This window comes from Ovis aries, chromosome 7, assembly GCF_016772045.2.
Source record: "Ovis aries strain OAR_USU_Benz2616 breed Rambouillet chromosome 7, ARS-UI_Ramb_v3.0, whole genome shotgun sequence".
Lineage (NCBI taxonomy): Eukaryota > Metazoa > Chordata > Mammalia > Artiodactyla > Bovidae > Ovis > Ovis aries.
This window is the reverse complement of record NC_056060.1, coordinates 33675719-33695498: the sequence shown is the minus strand read 5'-3', so window position 1 is coordinate 33695498 and position 19780 is coordinate 33675719. Positions and strand designations below refer to the sequence as shown.

The 19780-nt window shown below is 39.8% G+C and overlaps 1 protein-coding gene across 4 annotated transcripts in view; it reads left to right on the top strand.

The window, feature by feature from the left end:
- Window positions 1–19780, top strand: part of GPR176 (G protein-coupled receptor 176) — a 116291-nt gene that overhangs the window by 92365 nt on the left and 4146 nt on the right. For 2 of the 4 annotated variants that reach the window (XM_027971667.3, XM_042252255.2), the window contains exon 2: window positions 16092–16344. In XM_027971667.3, coding sequence (XP_027827468.2) covers window positions 16092–16344 — 253 coding nt within the window. Of the gene's footprint in view, window positions 1–2470; window positions 2683–16091; window positions 16345–19780 lie in introns of those variants that run through there. The other 2 variants (XM_060418587.1, XM_060418586.1) reach the window with 2 other exon arrangements.

Below are 19780 nucleotides of genomic sequence, written 5' to 3'. Positions count from 1 at the left end.
TGGTCCCCCTTTCTGGAAATTTTTTTTAGCTCTCAAGCATTCCTGGGTCCTGTCTTTATTTCAGCTGTAGATACTTTTCAGAAGTGTACGCCCTCTCAATGTCCTTTGCTGAATAGTAAATTTTTCAAGGTTTTTGATCATCTTTACTATCACTATTCTGAATTCTTTTTCAATTAGTTTGCCTATTTCCTCTTCATTTATTTGGACTTCTGTGTTTCCAATTTGTTCCTTCATTTGTGTAGTATTTCTCTGCCTTTTCATTATTTTTTTTTAGCTTATTGTGTTTGAGGTCTCCTTTTCCCAGGCTTCAAGGTTGAATTCTTTCTTCCTTTTGGTTTCTGCCCTCCTAAGGTTGGTCCAGTGGTTTGTGTAAACTTCATATAGGGTGAGATTTCTGCTGAGTTTTTGTTTGTGTGTTTCTCCTCTGATGGGCAAGGCTGAGTGAGGTGGTAATCCTGTCTGCTAATGACTGGGTTTGTGTTTTTGTTTTGTTTGTTGTTTAGATGAGGCGTCCTGCACTCATCTAAGGGTGCTTACTGGTGGTTTGGTGATGCTGGGTCTTGTAGTCAAGTGATTTCCTTTGTGTGAGTTCTCAATATTTGATACTCCCTAGGGTTAGTTCGAGGTGCCAGGACTGCCTGAAAACACTGATTGGCTGGAAGGAAAGCCTTTATGATGACAACTGAGCTAGCTTCCTGGTCTGCCCATCAAGTCCATCTGGAATGATGCTCCCGGTGGCTCAGTCATGGGCTCTTCTGCCTCTAGATCAGTCTTCAAGCTCAGAGGATGCTTACTGGAGTCCGAGATCCTCAGCTGATCATAAAATGATATAACTCAGGCACAGCCAGATGAAAGGGAAGCTGAGGGCAAGGCCTGGGGAATGGAAGCAGGATTTCCATGACTTCTTCAGGCACACCCGTCCCCCCTGCTGCACCTCCCAGTGAAATTTTGTAGAAGTGACTTTCCATTTCTGCTTCTAGCTGGCACTCCCAATTACCTAATTTCTCATCCTACTCTGACTTTCTCAGAATGAATGTTTTTTGGATTGGAGTTATACTACAATTCTGGGGACTGGCTTGTTGTGGATTGTAGCTTTCCTCTGGTGCACACGATTTCTTTCTATTTTCCTCTCCTGACACTGTCTTCCTCATCTGGCATGCAGTGGAGTAGGCACGCAAGTGTAATGCGTGCTAACATTCTTGTGGGTGCTAACCCCCACAGAAGCAGTGTATATGGTCTGGGAGACAGAGCATGATGTAGGAGGGCCTGCTTGACTCAAGTAGATCTGTTACTGAGCTTACGGTGGATTAGAGCAGTGTTCAATCCCAAACTGGCTGGATGGGTTTCCAGAAATGTTACAGTGATCCATTCTGAAAAGTAATATGCCCTACTAAGATGTCTTATCCGCAAAGCCTAGGGCACTGCTCTTAGGGACTACCCCTTCTGAGTCTTTATATAACTTCTCAGCCATTGATTAGCAAAGATCAATGAGAAGTGATGGTACCTGCCACAGGCAAAAATTTTGGAGGAAAAGTTTCTATACACATTGCTGGTGGAAATGAGAAATCAAAGTCACAGAAAAAAAACACCAGAAAATAGCATATATGTTCAATATTTATTGTGATATTATTTATAATGGCCAAGACCTATAAACCAAGTGAATGCCCATTTGGAGCACAAAGGGTAAATAATAAATTGTGATATAGTCATATATGTCTGTAAATACAGTGTATATATTTATTTATGATTATATAGTGAGAAAATCATGCTGGTATCCATAAAGGACAGCATGTACAAGTGATATACCATTTACTTAAAACTATGTTTATACACATAAAGAGAGATATTAAGAGATGATGACCAGAATATTAATCATGTTTATAAGGTGGTGGGATTCCAGGTAATTTTTCTTTCTTCTTATACTTTTCTGAACCATTTGAATTTATAACAGTGACCATGTACTAGTTTTAAAAAAAAACACTCAGAAATAAACTGAAGCTGTTTTCATTGTGAAAAAGCTGAGGGGTAGAGGAAGGAATGGAGAAGGCAATGGCACCCCACTCCAGTACTTTTGCCTGGAAAATCCCATGGACGGAGGAGCCTAGTAGCCTGCAGTCCATGGGGTCGCTAAGAGTCTGGCACGACTGAGCGACTTCACTTTCACATTTCACTTTCATTCATTGGAGAAGGAAATGGCAACCCACTCCAGTATTCTTGCCTGGAGAATCTCAGGGACAAAGGAGCCTAGTGGGCTGCTGTCTGTGGGGTTGCACAGAGTCGGACACTACTGAAGCGACTTAGCAGCAGCAGCAGAGGAAGGAAATGCCAAACTTGTGATGCGTGGCCAGACTCTTCTGGTTTTTCCCAAGGCACATGATTCAAGAGATTAAGACGAGAGTGATGATGTCTTTTATGACCTAACCTTGGGAGTCTCACTGTTATTTTGCTGTATCCCATTATTTACCTATTCAGTTGTAGGAGAAACCTACAGAGGGCTGTGAAAACCAGGAGGTGGGGATCACTGGCCATCTTGGAAGCTGATTACCATAGGGAGTCTGAAGGTGTTGCTTTTTCCAGAAGTCTTAACAGTTAGCAAAAATAGCTTTTCTCTGCATAAGACTTACACAGTCTTGTATGGAAGCAAAGAAGTATAGATGACTTTTCCAGGTTCCTTCCATTCATGTGAATATATAAAGTCAGTTTAGTGTTGTAGATTACCTTCTTATTCCTGCTAAAGAATTATAGAGTTTCTAATTGGAAAAATGACAATTTAAAAATGTAGAAATTTCCCTGGCAGTCCAGTGGTCAAGACTCTGTGCTCCCAGTGCAGGCAGCACGGGTTTGATCCCTGGTAGAGGAACTAAGATCTTGCATGCTACGTGGTGAGGTAAAAAAAATTAAATAAACAAATGTAGCATGTCACTGTTTCCCTGGACATTGTATATATGCTCACTTTTATTTCCTTACTTGGGGTAATATTAAATTTTGTTGGCTAATACTTACTAGCCAATGTTCTGCCTTCATCCATGGTGTTTGCATGCTTAAACCTTTATAAGAAAAATGTTGGGAGCAAGACTAATGGAAACTGGGAATTATTGAAAGTGAACAGATTTTATATTTTATCTTATTTACTTCAATCACATTGAATTGATGACACTGACTGCACTCTGAAAGCCAGTAATTTACTAACCCAGAAAGTGGAAAATCAATGTCTCACAAGATAAAAAATTCTTCCCCCTGCCTTTTGTTTTAGAGTGGGAAAATAAGAGGTCACATCTCTTCATTGATTTTAGTGCGTTAAACAAGGTAATAGTATTTCATGCTGATTTTATTTTGAACCAGCAGGAAAATTACATGGTAAATAACTCGTATTATTCAAATCAACTAATATGAGAGGAAAAAACAGGAACTGGAAGCTAGCTGATTATTCATGAAATGCTAAAATATTAGAATTCTCCTTCTCTGTTTACCTGTACCACTGTGATTACCATAATCATGAATCCTGGATTCTTAGAACATGATACAGAGAAAAGAATCCTTTTGCCAGTTTTCAGCAATGAGACTAATGAAGATTCAGGAAGAGAAAGCCTGCTGTTGCTGCTGCTAAGTTGCTTCAGTCATGTCCGACTCTGTGTAACCCCAGAGACTGCAGCCCACCAGGCTCCCCCGTCCCTGGGATTCTCCAGGCAAGAACACTGGAGTGGGTTACCATTTCCTTCTCCAGTGAATGAAAGTGAAATGTGAAAGTGAAGTCGCTCAGTTGTGTCTGACTCTTCACGACCCCATGGACTGCAGCCCACCAGGCTCCTCCATCCATGGGATTTTTCAGGCAAGATACTGGAGTGGGGTGCCATTGCCTTCTCTGAAGAGAAGGCCTAGGTTGCTTTAAATAGTTACTGGGAAATGCACATATAAAAACAGGACTTGGCATGGAGATAAATAGAATTGAAATCATTCTCCTTATTATTTTGCTCTCAGATTTTGTCCTCTTCTCCTCTTTCTCCATCTTCTGATACTACTTGAAGGAGACAAAAGAGGAAAAGAGACAAAGAAAAGTCTTAAGAATATGCTTTCGGAAAGGTTTTATTCCTGCGTATTCATTAGAAGTATTTCCAAAATCATATTACACCCGCACTGCACCTAAATACATCTTGTTGGTTCAGTTCTTGTCTCACAAGGAGTCGTATCCAAGTTCAGAGTCCAGATTGAGGCTGTCTCAACTATTAAGTTCCTCCTTTGTTACCCACATGCCACTTCCCCGCTTCCTACAGAGCTCTTGATTCCTAGTATTTTATCTGACCATTTATCCCATTTTCTCATGTTGGTTGGCCTTGATGGGCTGTGTGCTGTAACTTATCTTTTCATTGTTTCTTGTGTGTGTTCTATTCTCCACCTTGCTCTGACTTTCAGATCCACCACTTCCTTCCAGAACCTTCCCTACCTTGACCATGTTTCTCTGGCCCTGGACTGGATCTGGCTGCCTCCACGTTTTGTACCATCTACTGCTCTGGCTCTCCCAGTCTCAGCTCCTCACTCTACAAACACCCCTCTGCTACTGGCCTCCTCCTTTCCTGAAGGAACTGGAGAAAGTGGTGAAGGAGAGTCTACTCTAGAGCAAAAGGAACCTCCTCAGCAGTGAGGAAGTGGTCTGAAATCTGTTATGAGAATTTTAGAATGTCATTTCTTGCTCCTCATCTTCCAGGCTTTCCCATTCTCCTGCCTCTCCTTCCAAACTTAGCTAAAGAAAAAAGGATGGAATTTTCAACTCTGCATTAGTGTCATAGATTGTGCCAGTTCATGAGGAGTAAGAGACTCATTTCCAGAATCTCACTCCTGTACTTCTTATCAGTCATGCTGGGTCCCCATGGACTAAAGCAGGATTTGGCTCACTTTCCTTTCTTAGCCCTGTAATTATCTTACTCTTGTGTTCTTTGGAAATATTTCCAACATAATTTTCCCTTTCAGACCGCACAATTGTAGTTCCTGGAAGAGAGGGAGTAGGAGAATAGAATGCATGAGTATTCTGTGTACGTTTGCTAGACTAATTACCGTATTGCGTGATGTATCCTTGAATGCGTCTCCCTCAAACTGCTCTGACACTGTGTGCTTGGGGAGATAGTAAGCATTCAGCTTGTTGATTAAAGGCAGTTGCCATCAATAGATGTACCTACAAAACTCAGTACACAGAAAAAAATTCTGATAGAGACATATAGAACTTCAAGCTTTTATTCATTCATTTATCTGGGTATTTATCTAGGTATAAAACCATTGTTGGTGCTCATGAGGGTTAATAAAATTTCCAGATAAAGTTCCTCTCAGGCTTCATAATCTTGCATTGTTTTATTGGAGAAATAATCCCTCTAGGCTAATGTTTCCTAAGACCCACTTGACTTCTCATTCCAGGACATCTGAGTCTAGGTGAGTGATCACAACATCATGGTTATCCGAGTCATGAAGATCCTTTTTGTATAGTTCTTCTGTGTATTCTTACCACCTCTTCTTACTATCTTCTGCTTCTTTTAGGTCCATACCATTTTTGTCCTTTATGGTGCCCATCTTTGCATGAAATGTTCCCTTGGTATCTCTAATTTCCTTGAAGAGATCTCTGGTCTCTCTCATTCTATTGTTTTCCTCTATTTCTTTGCATTGATCACTGAGGAAGAATTTCTTATCTCTCCTTGCTATTCTTTGGAACTCTGCATTCAAAGGGGTATATCTTTCCTTTTTTTCTTTGCCTTTTGCTTCTCTTCTTTTCTCAACTATTTCTAAGGCCTCATCAGGACCATTTTGCCTTTTTGCATTTCCTTTTCTTGGGGATGGTCTTGATCCCTGCCTCCTATACAATGTCACGAACCTCTGTCCATAGTTCTTCAGGCACTCTGTCTATCAGGTCTAATCCCTTGAATCTATTTCTCACTTCCACTGTATAATCATGAGGGATTTGATTTAGGTCATACCTGAATGGTCTAGTGGTTTTCCCTACTTTCTTCAATTTAAGTCTGAATTTGGCAATAAGGATCTGAGAGACAGTCAGGTCCCGGTCTTGTTTTTGCTGACTGTATAGAGTTTCTAGGAAGCATCACTACAAACAAAGCTAGTGGAGGTGATGGAATTCCAATTGAGCTATTTCAAATCCTGAAAGATGATGTTGTGAAAGTGCTGCACTCAATATGCCAGCAAATCTGGAAAACTTAGCAGTGGCCATAGGACTGGAAAAGGTCAGTTTTCATTCCAATCACAAACAAAGGCAATGCCAAAGAATATTCAAACTATTGCACAACTGCACTCATCTCACACGCTAGCAAAGTAATGCTCAAAATTCCCCAAGCCAGGCTTCAACCATACATGAACCATGAACCTCCAGATATTCAAGCTGGATTTAGAAAAGGCAGAGGAACCAGAGATCAAATTGCCAACATCCCCTGGATCACAGAAAAAGCAAGAGAGTTCCAGAAAAACATCTAATTCTAATGGACATCTAATGGACATGAGTTTGTATAAACTCTGGGAGTTGGTGATGTACAGGGAAGCCTGGCATGCTGCAGTCCATGGGGTCGCAAAGAGTCAGACATGACTGAGGGACTGAACAGAACTGAACTAAAGAGCCTTTTCATTCAAAGCAATTATTTAAAATTCACCATGAATTCTAATAAACTAATTTCATAGCTTCTTCCTGCTAATCCAATTTCTGCTTAATTTGAACCTTCTGTATCATTTTAGAACAACTTCTGAAATCAAATTAATGATAATTAAAGTAACAGTTTTCTCATGCTAATAATAATCAGTTTAAAGAGTTGGGCAGATACCAGAGAGTTTAATCACAAGTTATAGCAAATTGACACTTCATTAGTGAGGGAGAGGCTCAAACTTTTAGACTCAGAAGAAGAGCAAATTGTATTGAAAACCACCAGGTACAGAGCTCTGGCTACAAGCTTGTTTCTTCCACGTTCTTGCTGCAGCCATAATTCTTAAAAATATCAGTAGCTACTTATCACCTTGCCAGTGCTGGGAAATTTACCCATGTAGGTTAAATGGAGAAATACTTTAAAAATCAGAATAAATTAGAATCCTTTTCGTGAACTATTTAAGCTTTCCTTTGTAAGTGTGAACATTGTAACTCAATTTTAATGTTTGTGTTTCCAGGTTCACAGAGCTTAACAGTGTCTTTTTTTTTTTTTTTTTTTAACTTTCCAGGTACCATTTGCCTTCTTTATTCTGAGGAATTGTTTATTCCTATCTTGTCTTACCGTCACTCTCTCTCACTCTTTCTAATGAAAAGGAGGTCCCTTTGAGGGTTTTGGTTGGGCAGCAGGTTAAAGGGTTGAGAGAAAAACATGGATTTGCCCTTTAGATATCTAGGCTAATTTCATTCTATCATGATGCTGCAACTTTGAATAGTAATTCTGGGAGCAGCCAGGGGTCTTAAAGGGTTATATGATGTTGAGAAGTTTGCATCCCTCCCCTCACCACATGCCACATTCTTTTAAAACTAACTCATTGCAAAAATCAGTTTCATAATGAAACTACATCTGAATCATACCTAAATAAAATGTAGCAATGCCCTTAGATATTCAGAGACACCTTTACTTTCTAATAAAGTGGTAAGAAACTGAATACAGTTGACCCTTGAACAACATGGGTTTCAACTGCATGGGTCCACTTAAATGTGGATATTTTTCAGTGGTGATTACTAGAGTGCTACATAATCTGCAGTTGGTTGAATCCACGGATGTGGAGGAACTGTGGGTATGGAGGGCTGACTATGTTACATGCAGATCAACCTCTGCCTTATTCAACAGCCAACTGTAGTTTTTTTTTTTCCCAAATAATTTTGAATAAAATTTTTCCAAAATTTAAATTCTGATAAAATTCTTAATTGCTCAACCTGTGTGTCTAAATGCACATGAGTAGTGTCCACTTAATTGGGAAGATGGTAGGTAATTATTGTTTTTAAAAGTTTTTAAACAAATAATGAAGTATAGTTATAATCATTGTTTTATTACTTGTATCATTATTATTGGCCAGATAGCATTTAAAAAACTTTCCCCAAAATGATACAAATACTCTCTTGATGGTTTTCCACTGTTTACATAGTTGAATTGAAAGCATGATGAAGAAGTCATCATTACGTTGAGATTTTTCTTTATGAAACCATGTCAAGATCATTGATTCTGTTTTCAGTTTCTTTGACCCTTTATGATTTTTAATTCACTGTGGGGCTTTCTTAAGATATATCATGTCTGTGTGCTCCTGCAAGATTTCTGTAGGCTGTTTGAAATGTCTTATAATAGACTTGATGGATTCTAGGCGCAAGACTGCATCTGGAGAAGAGATGTCCTTGATCTGAGACCTGTCATTTGTGATTCAAATGGAGGCTGGACAGCCTAGGAGGGAACAGGTCTGGCAGTGGCCCCTGCCCTCCCTGCCAGGGAGATAGGGGCTTAGTGAAGTCACTGAATCCAGAAGACAGTAAAGAGGAGAGACAGGCAGTGTGTGTCCCACACACCTGAGAACAAAGCTCTAAAGTTGTCACAAATACCCAAACACATAGTCCCAGGAAGTATTGTGAACCCACGAGATGTCTGCTGTGATTTTGCCAGCACCATCCAAGGATTTTTTTCTTTGGTGGACCCTAGTGTTCCATTTGAAATCTGCAGGCCAGTCAGTCCTATCTTGTCTCCCATATCTGACTGCTTATTAGTCCCTCCAGGGTGCTGTCCTCTTCTATTGTCTCTCTATACCGCTCCAGGTTTCTTTTCCTCTGGCCCAGCCTCTCTTTCTCTCTCTGTCAGACCTTTCTTGGGAACCGCTGTGCAACTAAAAGTAACAAGTGACGCATCTCCTTACATAGCACGTTATTAGGCATAAGAAGCTATTCTAAGTGCTGTACGTATGTTACTTGTATGGGCTCATTTAATCCTTGTAATGGCTCTGAGACATAGGCATTGTTATCATGTCCACTTTACAGACAGTGAAATTGAGGCACAGGGAAGTTGATTCACCCATGATCACATAGTAAATGGTAGAACTGGGATGTGAATATGAGAGGAAGTCTTCAGGGTTTGTGTTCTTAGTCATTAAAGTATCCTGCATCTCCCTAGGGTTAAAAACTACCCCCGACACTAAACTTTTCTCAGAATGGTCCTTCAACTGCCTTTTCTTTGATTTGCACATGAAAGTGCAGCAACATACTAATGTGTGCTTGGCTAGCCACTTGAAACGTTTCCATGACCAGGTCTACAGCCTGCCCCAGAAAAGCAACCCCCATATACTATGAGCTCATAACTGAATATTAAAAACCACGTGAGGAAAACCATAAAAAGAGAGCCAATATAGCAAACAAATGGCAAAATGAACATGTTGAGAACTAAAAACAATATAATAATCTAAAAGAAAATTATGAGCACTTTAAAAGCATGGTTATAGATTAAAGAAGGAACAGAGCCATAGTAAGATGACTAGACACTAGAAATAAAGAGTAGGCAGTTTGCAGTAGACCCAAATATAAATTTCAAAAAGTGTAATGCCCAATAAGCTACAAGAAAGATACTGTTACTACTTCTAGATGAAATGAGAATTGATAAAATGGAAGGAAAACCTGAGAAATAGCTTTCAGTTTGCAGAAGACAATAAATTGATGGAAAGTGGAGAACATGAAAGAGAGGTTAAGAGACTAGAATGAAGTTTAATATAAGTCTGTTAATTTCAGAAGAAGATAATAGGGAGAAAACAGGTAGGGCAAAAATTCAAAGAGGCCATGGATGAAAATTTTCTAGAAGTAAGGAAAACATGAATCTTAGGATTGAGGAAGCATGCAAAATTCCAAATATTTCAGTGAGACCACAGAATTTTTATGAGCATGTGGTAGAAACAATGGTCTCATATGCCTTTTGTGGAGGGTCATTTTGCAATATATATATATATATATATATATATATATATATATATATAATGTGCAAATTCTTTGACCTGGAAATTGTTTCTAGAAATTTATCTTCAGTAAATAATAAGTCAAATTCCTCCAAATTTAAATATATAAGGATGTTGAACTCAACATTGTATACTAGAGATGTATTGAAAGCAGCTTTAAAAAGCTCATCAGTATGCAACAGACAAAATACACTAGTGTTAGTGTATAACCACAGAAGCATTGTTGCTTTTATGGAGTTGTTAAAATGATGATATCAATCTATTTTTATTTATTGTCATAGAAAGATGGTTGATATGGAAAAAGATCTAAAAAGCCATGTGAATAGTTGGTCCAACTGGCATAATAAAAATATCTGTATATCTAAACAGGAGTTTGGAAAGATAAATACTTTAAAGTTTACAGATAGTTATCACTGCGTCGATAATTTTTACTTTCTTTTTTGTCATTTTACGCATTGTCTGATATCAAGTTATACTTTGTAAAGGGAAATCTTGATTTGTAATTTAGATGAGGAGGAATGATAGAGTAATAGCAGTCCCAGGGAGAGTAGATTTGAACCAATGCCATCATGTTCTACCTCTCATTTCCCTTTTGGTTATGTGTGTTATGAGTGTGTACTAACTGGTACTGTGCCCACAACCCTGGCACTGAATGTTGTCATGGACTCCAGCATTAGAAAATATAATGTGAATGTGTAGGGAGAAAGAATGGATACAGAAACTTGAGTCATCTCTAAAAGGGATTGGGTGATTTAAAACACAGGATGCCTAAAATAAAAAAATATCTCAAGGTTGAATATTCTGTTTAAAATATATACTGAATTATCCCTTGGTGTACCTTGTAATGGAGAAGGCAACGGCATCCCACTCCAGTACTCTTGCCTGGAAAATCCCATGGATGGAGGAGCCTGGTAGGCTGCAGTCCATGGGGTTGCTGAGGGTCAGACATGACTGAGCGACTTCACTTTCACTTTTCACTTTCATGCATTGGAGAAGGAAATGGCAACCCACTCCAGTGTTCTTGCCTGGAGAATCCCAGGGACAGGGGAGCCTGGTGCGCTGCCGTCTCTGGGGTTGCACAGAGTCGGACACAACTGAAGCGACTTAGCAGCAGCAGCAGTACCTTGTAAAGCTAAGAAGAATCTAAAGTGCTCAGGAGATTAAATGATGAAATATGTAATTTTCTTGCTTTGTTGTTGTGTAGGTATTTGTGTGCATGTATGTGTGTACTCATGTACACACACACACACTTTTTTATAAAATGTGTGGCCCATCAAACTTGAGTATGGGTGTCCCTCACCTGATCCTTTCTTCTAATTCAGGTTCTTAGAGCCAAATGCATCAGTTTTTAAGTGAGGAGAGAGAGAAGTAGTTTAGAGAAGGAACAAAACATAGAGGTTTAGCTGTAGTTATTAATAGGAAAAGGGGTTAGATTTCAGATGCCACCTGCTGCTGCTGCTGCTAAGTCGCTTCAGTCGTGTCCGACTCTGTGCGACCCCCATAGATGGCAGCCCACCAGGCTCCCCTGTCCCTGGGATTCTCCAGACAAGAACACTGGAATGGCCCTAAAGTTTTGTAAATAAGTGAAGATAAAATGTGACTACAGCCATCTCAAGTTTTTCAATAGTAACTTGATGAAAACTAGTTTTCTCATTCATAAGTGTAGACATACTACTAAGATGTGTGATTAAAAAAAAAACAATAAAAAGTGTGCCCTTCATAATTGGGAGAGAGAAAGATAAGAGAGTTAGAAAATGAAGGAAATGATATCTGAGATTAGTTTCAGTTGAGTTGCAAAACAATTTACTGTGTAGATGAGAGACGTTGGCACATACCCTCTTCTCTCGTTTGCAGTGAATTTTCTTGTTTGTTACATAAAATATTTTATTCAGCGTAGCCTCAGTTCAGTTCAGTTCAGTCACTCAGTCATGTCCGACTCTTTGCGACCCCATAGACTGCAGTATGCTAGGCTTCCCTGTCCATCACCAATTCCCAGAGCTTGCTCAAACTCATGTCCATTAAGTCAGTGATGCCATTCAACCATCTCATCATCTATCGTCCCCTTCTCCTCCTGCCTTCAATCCTTCCCAGCATCAGGGGCTTTTTCAAAGAGTCAATTCTTTGCATCAGGTGGCCAAAGTATTGGAGTTTCAGCTTTAGCATCAGTCCTTCCAATGAATACCCAGGACTAATCTCCTTTAGGATGGACTGGTTGGATCTCCTTGCAGTCCAAGGTACTCTCAAGAGTCTTCTCCAACACCACAGTTCAAAAGCATCAATTCTTCAGCTTTCAGCTTTCTTTATGGTCCAACTCTCACATCCATACATGACCACTGGAAAAACCATACCTTTGACTAGACAGACGTTTGTTAGCAAAGTAATGTTTCTGCTTTTTGATATGTTGTCTAGGTTGGTCATAGCTTTTCTTCCCAGGAGCAAGTGTCTTATAATTTCATGGCTGCAGTCACCATCTGCAGTGATTTTGGAGCCCCCCAAAATAAAGTCTGACACTATTTCCACTGTTTCCCCATCTATTGGCCATGAAGTGATGGGACCAGATGCCATGATCTTCGTTTTCTGAATGTTGAGTTTTAAGCCAACTTTTTCACTCTCCTCTTTCACTTTCATCAAGAGGCTCTTTAGTTCTTCTTCACTTTCTGCCATAAGGGTGGTTTCATCTGCATATCTGAGGTTATTGATATTTCTCCCAGCAATCTTGATTTCAGTGCTTCAGCCAGCCCAGCATTTTGCATGATGTATTCTGCACATAAGTTAAATAAGCAGGATGACAATATACAGCCTTGATGTACTTCTTTCCCAATTAGGAACCAGTCCATAGTTCCATGTCCCATTCTCACAGTTGCTTCTTGACCTGCATACAGATTTCTCAGGAGGCAGGTAAGGTGGTCTGGTATTCCCATCTCTTTAAGAATTTTCCATAGTTTGTTGTGATCCACACAGTCAAAGGCTTTGGTGTAGTTAATAAAGCAAAAGTAGATGTTTTTCTGGAACTCTCTGGCTTTTTCTATGATCCAGTGGATGTTGGCAATTTGACCTCTGTTGGCAATTTGCCTTTTCTAAGTCCAGCTTGAACATCTGGAAGTTCTTGGTTCACAGATGGTTGAAGCCTCACTTGGAGAATTTTGAGCGCTACTTTGCTCGCATGTGAGATGAGTGCAATTGTGGAGTAGTTTGAATATTTTTTGGCATTGCCTTTCTTTGGGATTGGAATGAAAACTGACCTTTTCCTATGAAAAGGCTTTCCAGTGTAACCTACAAAGTGACAAAGGTTAATAGTGATAGAGAAAAAGAGAATGCTAAGGGTCTTCATTTATGTCTTTATAGAAAGTCCCCCGGTGGACTGGAGACGGCCTCAGCATTGACAACTGATGATATTATGACACTCTCTTCATGTCAGATTTCTTTAAGTGGGCAGTTTTGTTATTAGATTGTTAGCAGATTTTAAGTCCCGTCTGTAAAACTTAAGTGAGGAAAGATGTTTCAGCAAGATCCTATTCTGTGTTTCAGTGGGAAAAGGCCAGGGAAAAAAACCCCATGTAGATGGAGCTTCAAATACATCATTATTGCTCAGCTTATAACCTTGGTGACAGAGCTGGATGGGCCTGAGGTAGTGGTATTAGTATAAACAGCTCTTGTATTGAACACGTGTGTATATATGCCCACTGCAAATTTCATCTCACTGAGGCAGCATACTTATGTAACCAAAGTTTGTTAGAGAATTTCTTGGAAGCAGCTGGCCTACTTACCTAAACACAGTGCCTTTTTTTTTTTTTTCTTCCTGTCAAATACGAAGTAGCTGTAGAATATTGTATTTGAAGAGAGACTCTTGACAGAAAGTTATGTCAACATCTGAGGCACTGAGGCATCTCCTGGGGTGACTTTGGCTGCAGCCCTGAACTCTGCTATTCCCTCCCCTGGTACCATGGCTCTCCTGTGTGAGGCTGAGCTGCCAGCTCAGGTCATTAGAGGGCATTCTCTGTGGCTGTACTCAAGAGGCAGCAGTATTCTTGGGTCATGACTGATTGGCCATGTGGACCGGGCTCTCTCACCAGGTGAAAGCCTCCCTAGTAGAATAGGCTGCCTGGTATACCTGAGCACGTGGGCCCTGTGAGGCCCTGGGGATAAGGGCTAGACATGGCAGTTAGTTCTGAAGCTTCAGTCTGGGGCCAGCTTGTTACAAATGTAAGTTTCCAATTCTATACCTGTAACTGTGAGACAGGGTGTCTGATATAGTAATCCTTATGCATAGTAAGGTTTGGGAACTACTGACTTAGAACAGCCTCTTGTGATATTCCAAATACAGAAGGGTTATTTTATTGCAGGGACTTTTAGTTGTTATTTGTCCTTTTACAAATTCATTCACCTAAATATTTGTTGAATGCCTATTCTGTGCTAGGTATTGAACTAGGCAGTGGAATTGTAATAGTGAACAAGATTGACATTTTTTTTTGTCCTCATGAAATGAAGGGAAAATGAATAAACAAATGAATAATTATGAAAGCTAAGAAGGCCACAGTATCATAACAGAGTATAGTGGAGGGAGGAACAGTGAATGTTTAAAATAAAAATATGGTTAGAGAAGGCTTCTCTGAGGAGGCAGCAATTGTACTAAGACCTGGATTAAAAGGAATCAATCAGACATACAAGAACCTTGTTGGGCAGTATAAAAGCTTGTACCCAGATACTGAGACTGAATCAGCCTCGATGTGCTTCAAGAACAGAAAAAAAGAGTAGTGTGACTGTGCCCAGCAAGCCAGGGGCAGCATGGTGTGAGATTAGGCAGGTTGGTCCCAGATTGTGTAGGCTCTGGAGGACAGTGGTTAGGCAGAACAGACTGAGAGGAGAGGTCTAGTCTGGGGCGTGAATGTGAGGGTCATTAATGTTTCAAAAGCAAGACATCTCAATGGATAATTTAACCTAGTAAGAGGCTGCAGAGAGAAGATGGGAAAGGGCCTGGTGAAGAAGACTAGGAGCCTCTAGGACCTGGTGGGAGGGTGGGAGGTGGGAGGGTGGGAGAAACACAGGAGACTGTGGGCCTGTGGAAGCCATAGGAGGAGAACGCTTAGAGAGAGGCAAGTATGTTATAGATGCTAAAGACCTAGAGCAGTGTAGGCCTCTTCAGTGACCACCAGCTGCATGTGGCTGTGAAGCATTTGAAATGTGACTAATGTGAACTGAAAATATGTTTAAGTATAAAATAAAATGTACAGCATGCACACCTAAAATGAATATAATGTTATGTATTAATTATATTTCAATTTAAAAATGCATGCCAAATTTCAAAGATGTGATACAAAAATAACAATGGAAATATTTCATTAGTACTTTTTAAAGTAGCAATGACATGTTGAAATGATATTGTTTAGCATAGATTGGGGTCAATAAAATACTCTACTAGAATTTTACCTGCTTCTTTTTAGTTTTAAAAAAACATGGCTAATAGAAAATTGTAAGCCACGTGTGTGTGTCTTTTGACCTGTTTCTGTGGCAGAGTTTGGTAACTGGAGGTCATTTGCAAGCTTTAACAGAGTAGACTGGCTGAGATTTAGCAATACCTAGCCAATTGTTTTGGAGAAGGCAATGGCGACCCACTCGAGTACTCTTGCCTGGAAAATCCCATGGGTGGAGGAGCCTGGTAGGCTACAGTCCATGGGGTTGCTAAGAGTTGGACACGACTGAGCGACTTCATTTTCACTCTTCACTTTCATGCATTGGAGAAGGACATGGCAACCCACTCCAGTGTTCTTGCCTGGAGAATCCCAGGGACAGGGGAGCCTGGTGGGCTGCCGTCCATGGGGTCACACAGAGTCGGACACGACTTAAGCGACTTAGCAGCAGCAGCAGCCAATTGTTTATACTCAGGTGAGACAGGATCATCATGATAATACTTATTATGCCTGAAATTAAATAACAAAACTCACCACTAAAAATTCTTCTAGACTTTTTGATATATCTGAAAGTGATTTAATAATTTCACATAAATTGATAATATAATATGGCCTTTAAGTTCTTTGAAATGAACTCCCAAATGTGGTTTTTCAATCTTTTTTTTTTTTAACCTGCATTCTCTTTCTTTCCTTTCTGTCTTCTTTCTTTTTATCTAAAAATTCTTTTGTTTTTATTTTTGCCTATCTGGCCAGGAAACTTCATGGTGTTATGGTCGACTTGCCGCACAACCGTGTTCAAATCTGTCACCAACAGGTTCATTAAAAACCTGGCCTGCTCGGGGATTTGTGCCAGCCTGGTCTGCGTGCCCTTCGACATCATCCTCAGCACCAGTCCTCACTGTTGCTGGTGGATCTACACCATGCTCTTCTGCAGGGTCGTCAAGTTTTTGCACAAAGTCTTCTGCTCTGTGACTATCCTCAGCTTCCCTGCCATTGCCTTGGATAGGTAAGATTAAGGAGCCGGGGGCGTAGCTTTTTTTTAAGTGTACTGAAAAATTAGCATTGTGAAGCAAATGGTGAATAGCTGATGTTCCAAATATTGCTTGTGGTCAAGAGAAAGAGAATCAATTGCTGAAACAGATGCCTCACAAAAGCCAGCAGCCCCGAAAAATGGGGCTGTTGAGAAAAGATGTGGTGTTGAGGAGTGCACATCATGAGGGTGCTGGGGCAGAGCTGGGGCATGATATAGTTTCAGTCTGGTTGGAATTGGCCATATTTGCTTTGCAATTTGCAGTAGATTGCTCATCAGATTGCTAACTCTGCAATTAGGGCCTTTTGATGATGGATGAAAACATTTCTGGAAGAACAAGAGAACAAACAATTCAGTAGTTATTTAACAAGTGATTAGACAGTCCAGTTGGACCTGTCCAGATAGCACCAGAAATTCCTTTGGAGGATTTATTTCCAAGGTTTTATACTGTGATGGTGATTGCTTTCTCTTCCCATCACTTTTTAATGGATGTCCATTTGAAATAAATCTTACATCTTACATCCTAGCTATTGCTATTATACATAATTTGATCAAATTTATCACAGTGAAGTGTAAAGATCTCAGTAATCAACAACTTCCTGCCTTTGTTGTTGTTGTTGTTGTTGCTAGCACTTCATGAATAGAGTTGAGATAATAATACATTTTAGAGAACAGAATTAAATAGCACACAAGAACTGAAAAATATTTTGTGTCCACAAGAATGTTTGATTTCAAGATTTACAAAAAGGAGAAGTTGCTATGTGAAATGTGCTGATTCTTCTGACTTTATATCCTGTGATAAATTTAACTATGTTTTAGGTGAATTTAGAATTTTAATGCTCTTTGTCTATTTTAAACATGCTTAAACCTTTATGACCTATTGAGGGTATAGACTGCAAAATCCATCTCTGGAGTCACTTCACCCTATCTGACTTGGAACCCAGATTTCATTAGCTGCCCAGTGTCAGCTGTATGACGGGACACAAAGTCATACAAAGCCTGCTGCATACTAGCAGAAATCATTGACTTTGTACTTAAAAGAGGGATCTTGGAGCCAGAAGTCTGATTTTAAGTCCTACCTGTGCTGTTTCCTTGCTGGTGGCTTTGGGCAAACCTCTCTGAGCCTCAGTTTCCTCAGGGATAAAAAGGAACTAAATGAGCTATTTGAGGCCTGTGTTTAGATAGGCTGCACCGATATATATATATACATATATATATATATATATTTTTTTCTAGTCTTCTCTTCTGTTTGGCACATTCTTTCTCAGATAAATTGTCTGCAATCCTTTTACCACTAGAGAGCCACTGCAGCTCTTCGACAGTTTCTCCTCTCAACTCACCATCCACAGGAGCAGACGAGGCAGGTGACAAAACCAAGTGACATGGACCAGTTTGGAGTTGTGTGTCTGCCTTCTTTTACATGGGGGTCATCACTCAACAGGCCCTTTACTACAGCACTGTATAAATTTAGGGTATATGGCATAATGGATTTTCTTACACATATTGTGAAATGGCTCACTAAAAATTTAGCTGGAGACTTCTCTGACAGGTCAAGTGGTTAAGACTTCACCTTCCAATGTAGGGGGTGTGGGTCCTGATCCCTAATCAGGGGGCTAAGATCCCACATGCCTCATGGCTGAAAAGTCAAAACATAAAACAGAGGTGGTACTGTAACAAACTCAATAAAGACTTTAAAAATGGTCCACATAAAAAATATTCTAAAAGAATGAGATAACATCCATCATCTCATATAGAAACATATCATTTTCCTGATGATGAGAACTGTTACAATCTACTCTTGTCTCTTAGAAACAGTTTTCTTTATCTTTGGCTGTGTTGGGTCTTCATTGCTGTTCAGGCTTTTCTCTAGCTGCGGAGCGCAGGGGCTGCTCGCCACTTGCCGCGTATGGGCTCCTCATGGCTGTGGCTTCTCTCGTTGCAGTTCCCGGTCTCTAGAGCATAGGCTCAGTAGCTGTGGCACACAAGCTTGGTTGCTCCACAGCCTGTGGGATCTTTCCGGATCAGGGATTGAACCCATGCCTTCTGCACTGGCAGGCAGATTTTTACCACTGAGCAACGAGGGAAGCCCCTTGATCTACTCTTCTAACGACTTACTTCATTCCTTTTTATTGCTGAATAATTTTCCATTGTATGCATATACCACAGTTTATTTATCTGTTTACTAGTTAAGGGACATTTGGGCTGTTGCCACTTTTTGGATCTTGTGAATAATGCTGCTATGAATCCTGAAGGTTTTTTAAGAATAGGATGCAACAAGAGTGGAAACACATCATTCAGGACATTGCTATTCCACCCAGAACAATAATCCCTGTGGATTATTTTTGAGCCTCTGGTTTTAGGCAAGAAAATACATAAATAATAAGAAATCCATATTATCTTTCCAGCAGAAAATCTACTGTGTTTTTGCCATCATTTTAAAGTTTTTTTCCAGTGTATCTTTTACTTTATTTTTTTTATTGAATTATAGTTGATTTACAATGTTTCAGGTGTACAACAAAGTGATTCATATATATATGATTCATATATATATGTATAAATATATATATAATCTTGCCAGATTCTTTTCCATTTTAGGTTATTACAAAATATTGAATATAGTTCCCTGTGCTGTATAGTAAGTCTTTATTTGTATTGTTTATCTATTTTATATATAGTATTGTGCATCTATTAATGGGCTTCCCAGGTAGTGCTAGTAGTAACGAACCTGCCTGCCAGTGCAGGGGACATACAAGACTTGGGTTTGATCCCTGGGGCAGGAAGATCCCCTGAAATGGCAACCAACTCTAGTATTCTTGCCTGGAGAATCCCACAGACAGAGGAGCCTGGCAGGCTACAGTCCATAGGGTCGCAAAAAATTAGGCATGACTGAAACGGCTTAGCACATCTGTTAATATCAAATTCCTATTTTTTAAAAAAGGTAAGCAAGTTCTTTTAGTAGAAAAGCAAGGTTGGTAGTCCCTATTTCATTATTTAGTGTTTACTCAAAAGCATAAGTGTGGTGTACATGAAGACAAAGGGAGAACAGTCCTTTCCCTCACTTCTTTCTCAGATATTGGTTTCATGGTACCAAGTCAGCAAGTTAATTGGGAGGCCATGTGCACTTCTGCATCATTCTCTAGACACGTACACTCCAACAAAATGATGTATAGTGAACCTGTGTGCTCGTGTTGCATCTATTTCCTTACATATAATGGAATCAGAGATGATGGGAAACGGGTTCATTACATGTCTTTTAGCAAATGGGAATCAGAGAGAGTGGACATGTATTCATGTGTGGGTGTGGGACCATCATGTTGGATTTGTTAAATGATGAATAGAAAAGTTTATCTGTATTCAGAGAGAAAAAATGGAGATTGTGCGTGACTTACACATTTCTTTCTCTTCTCTTCCC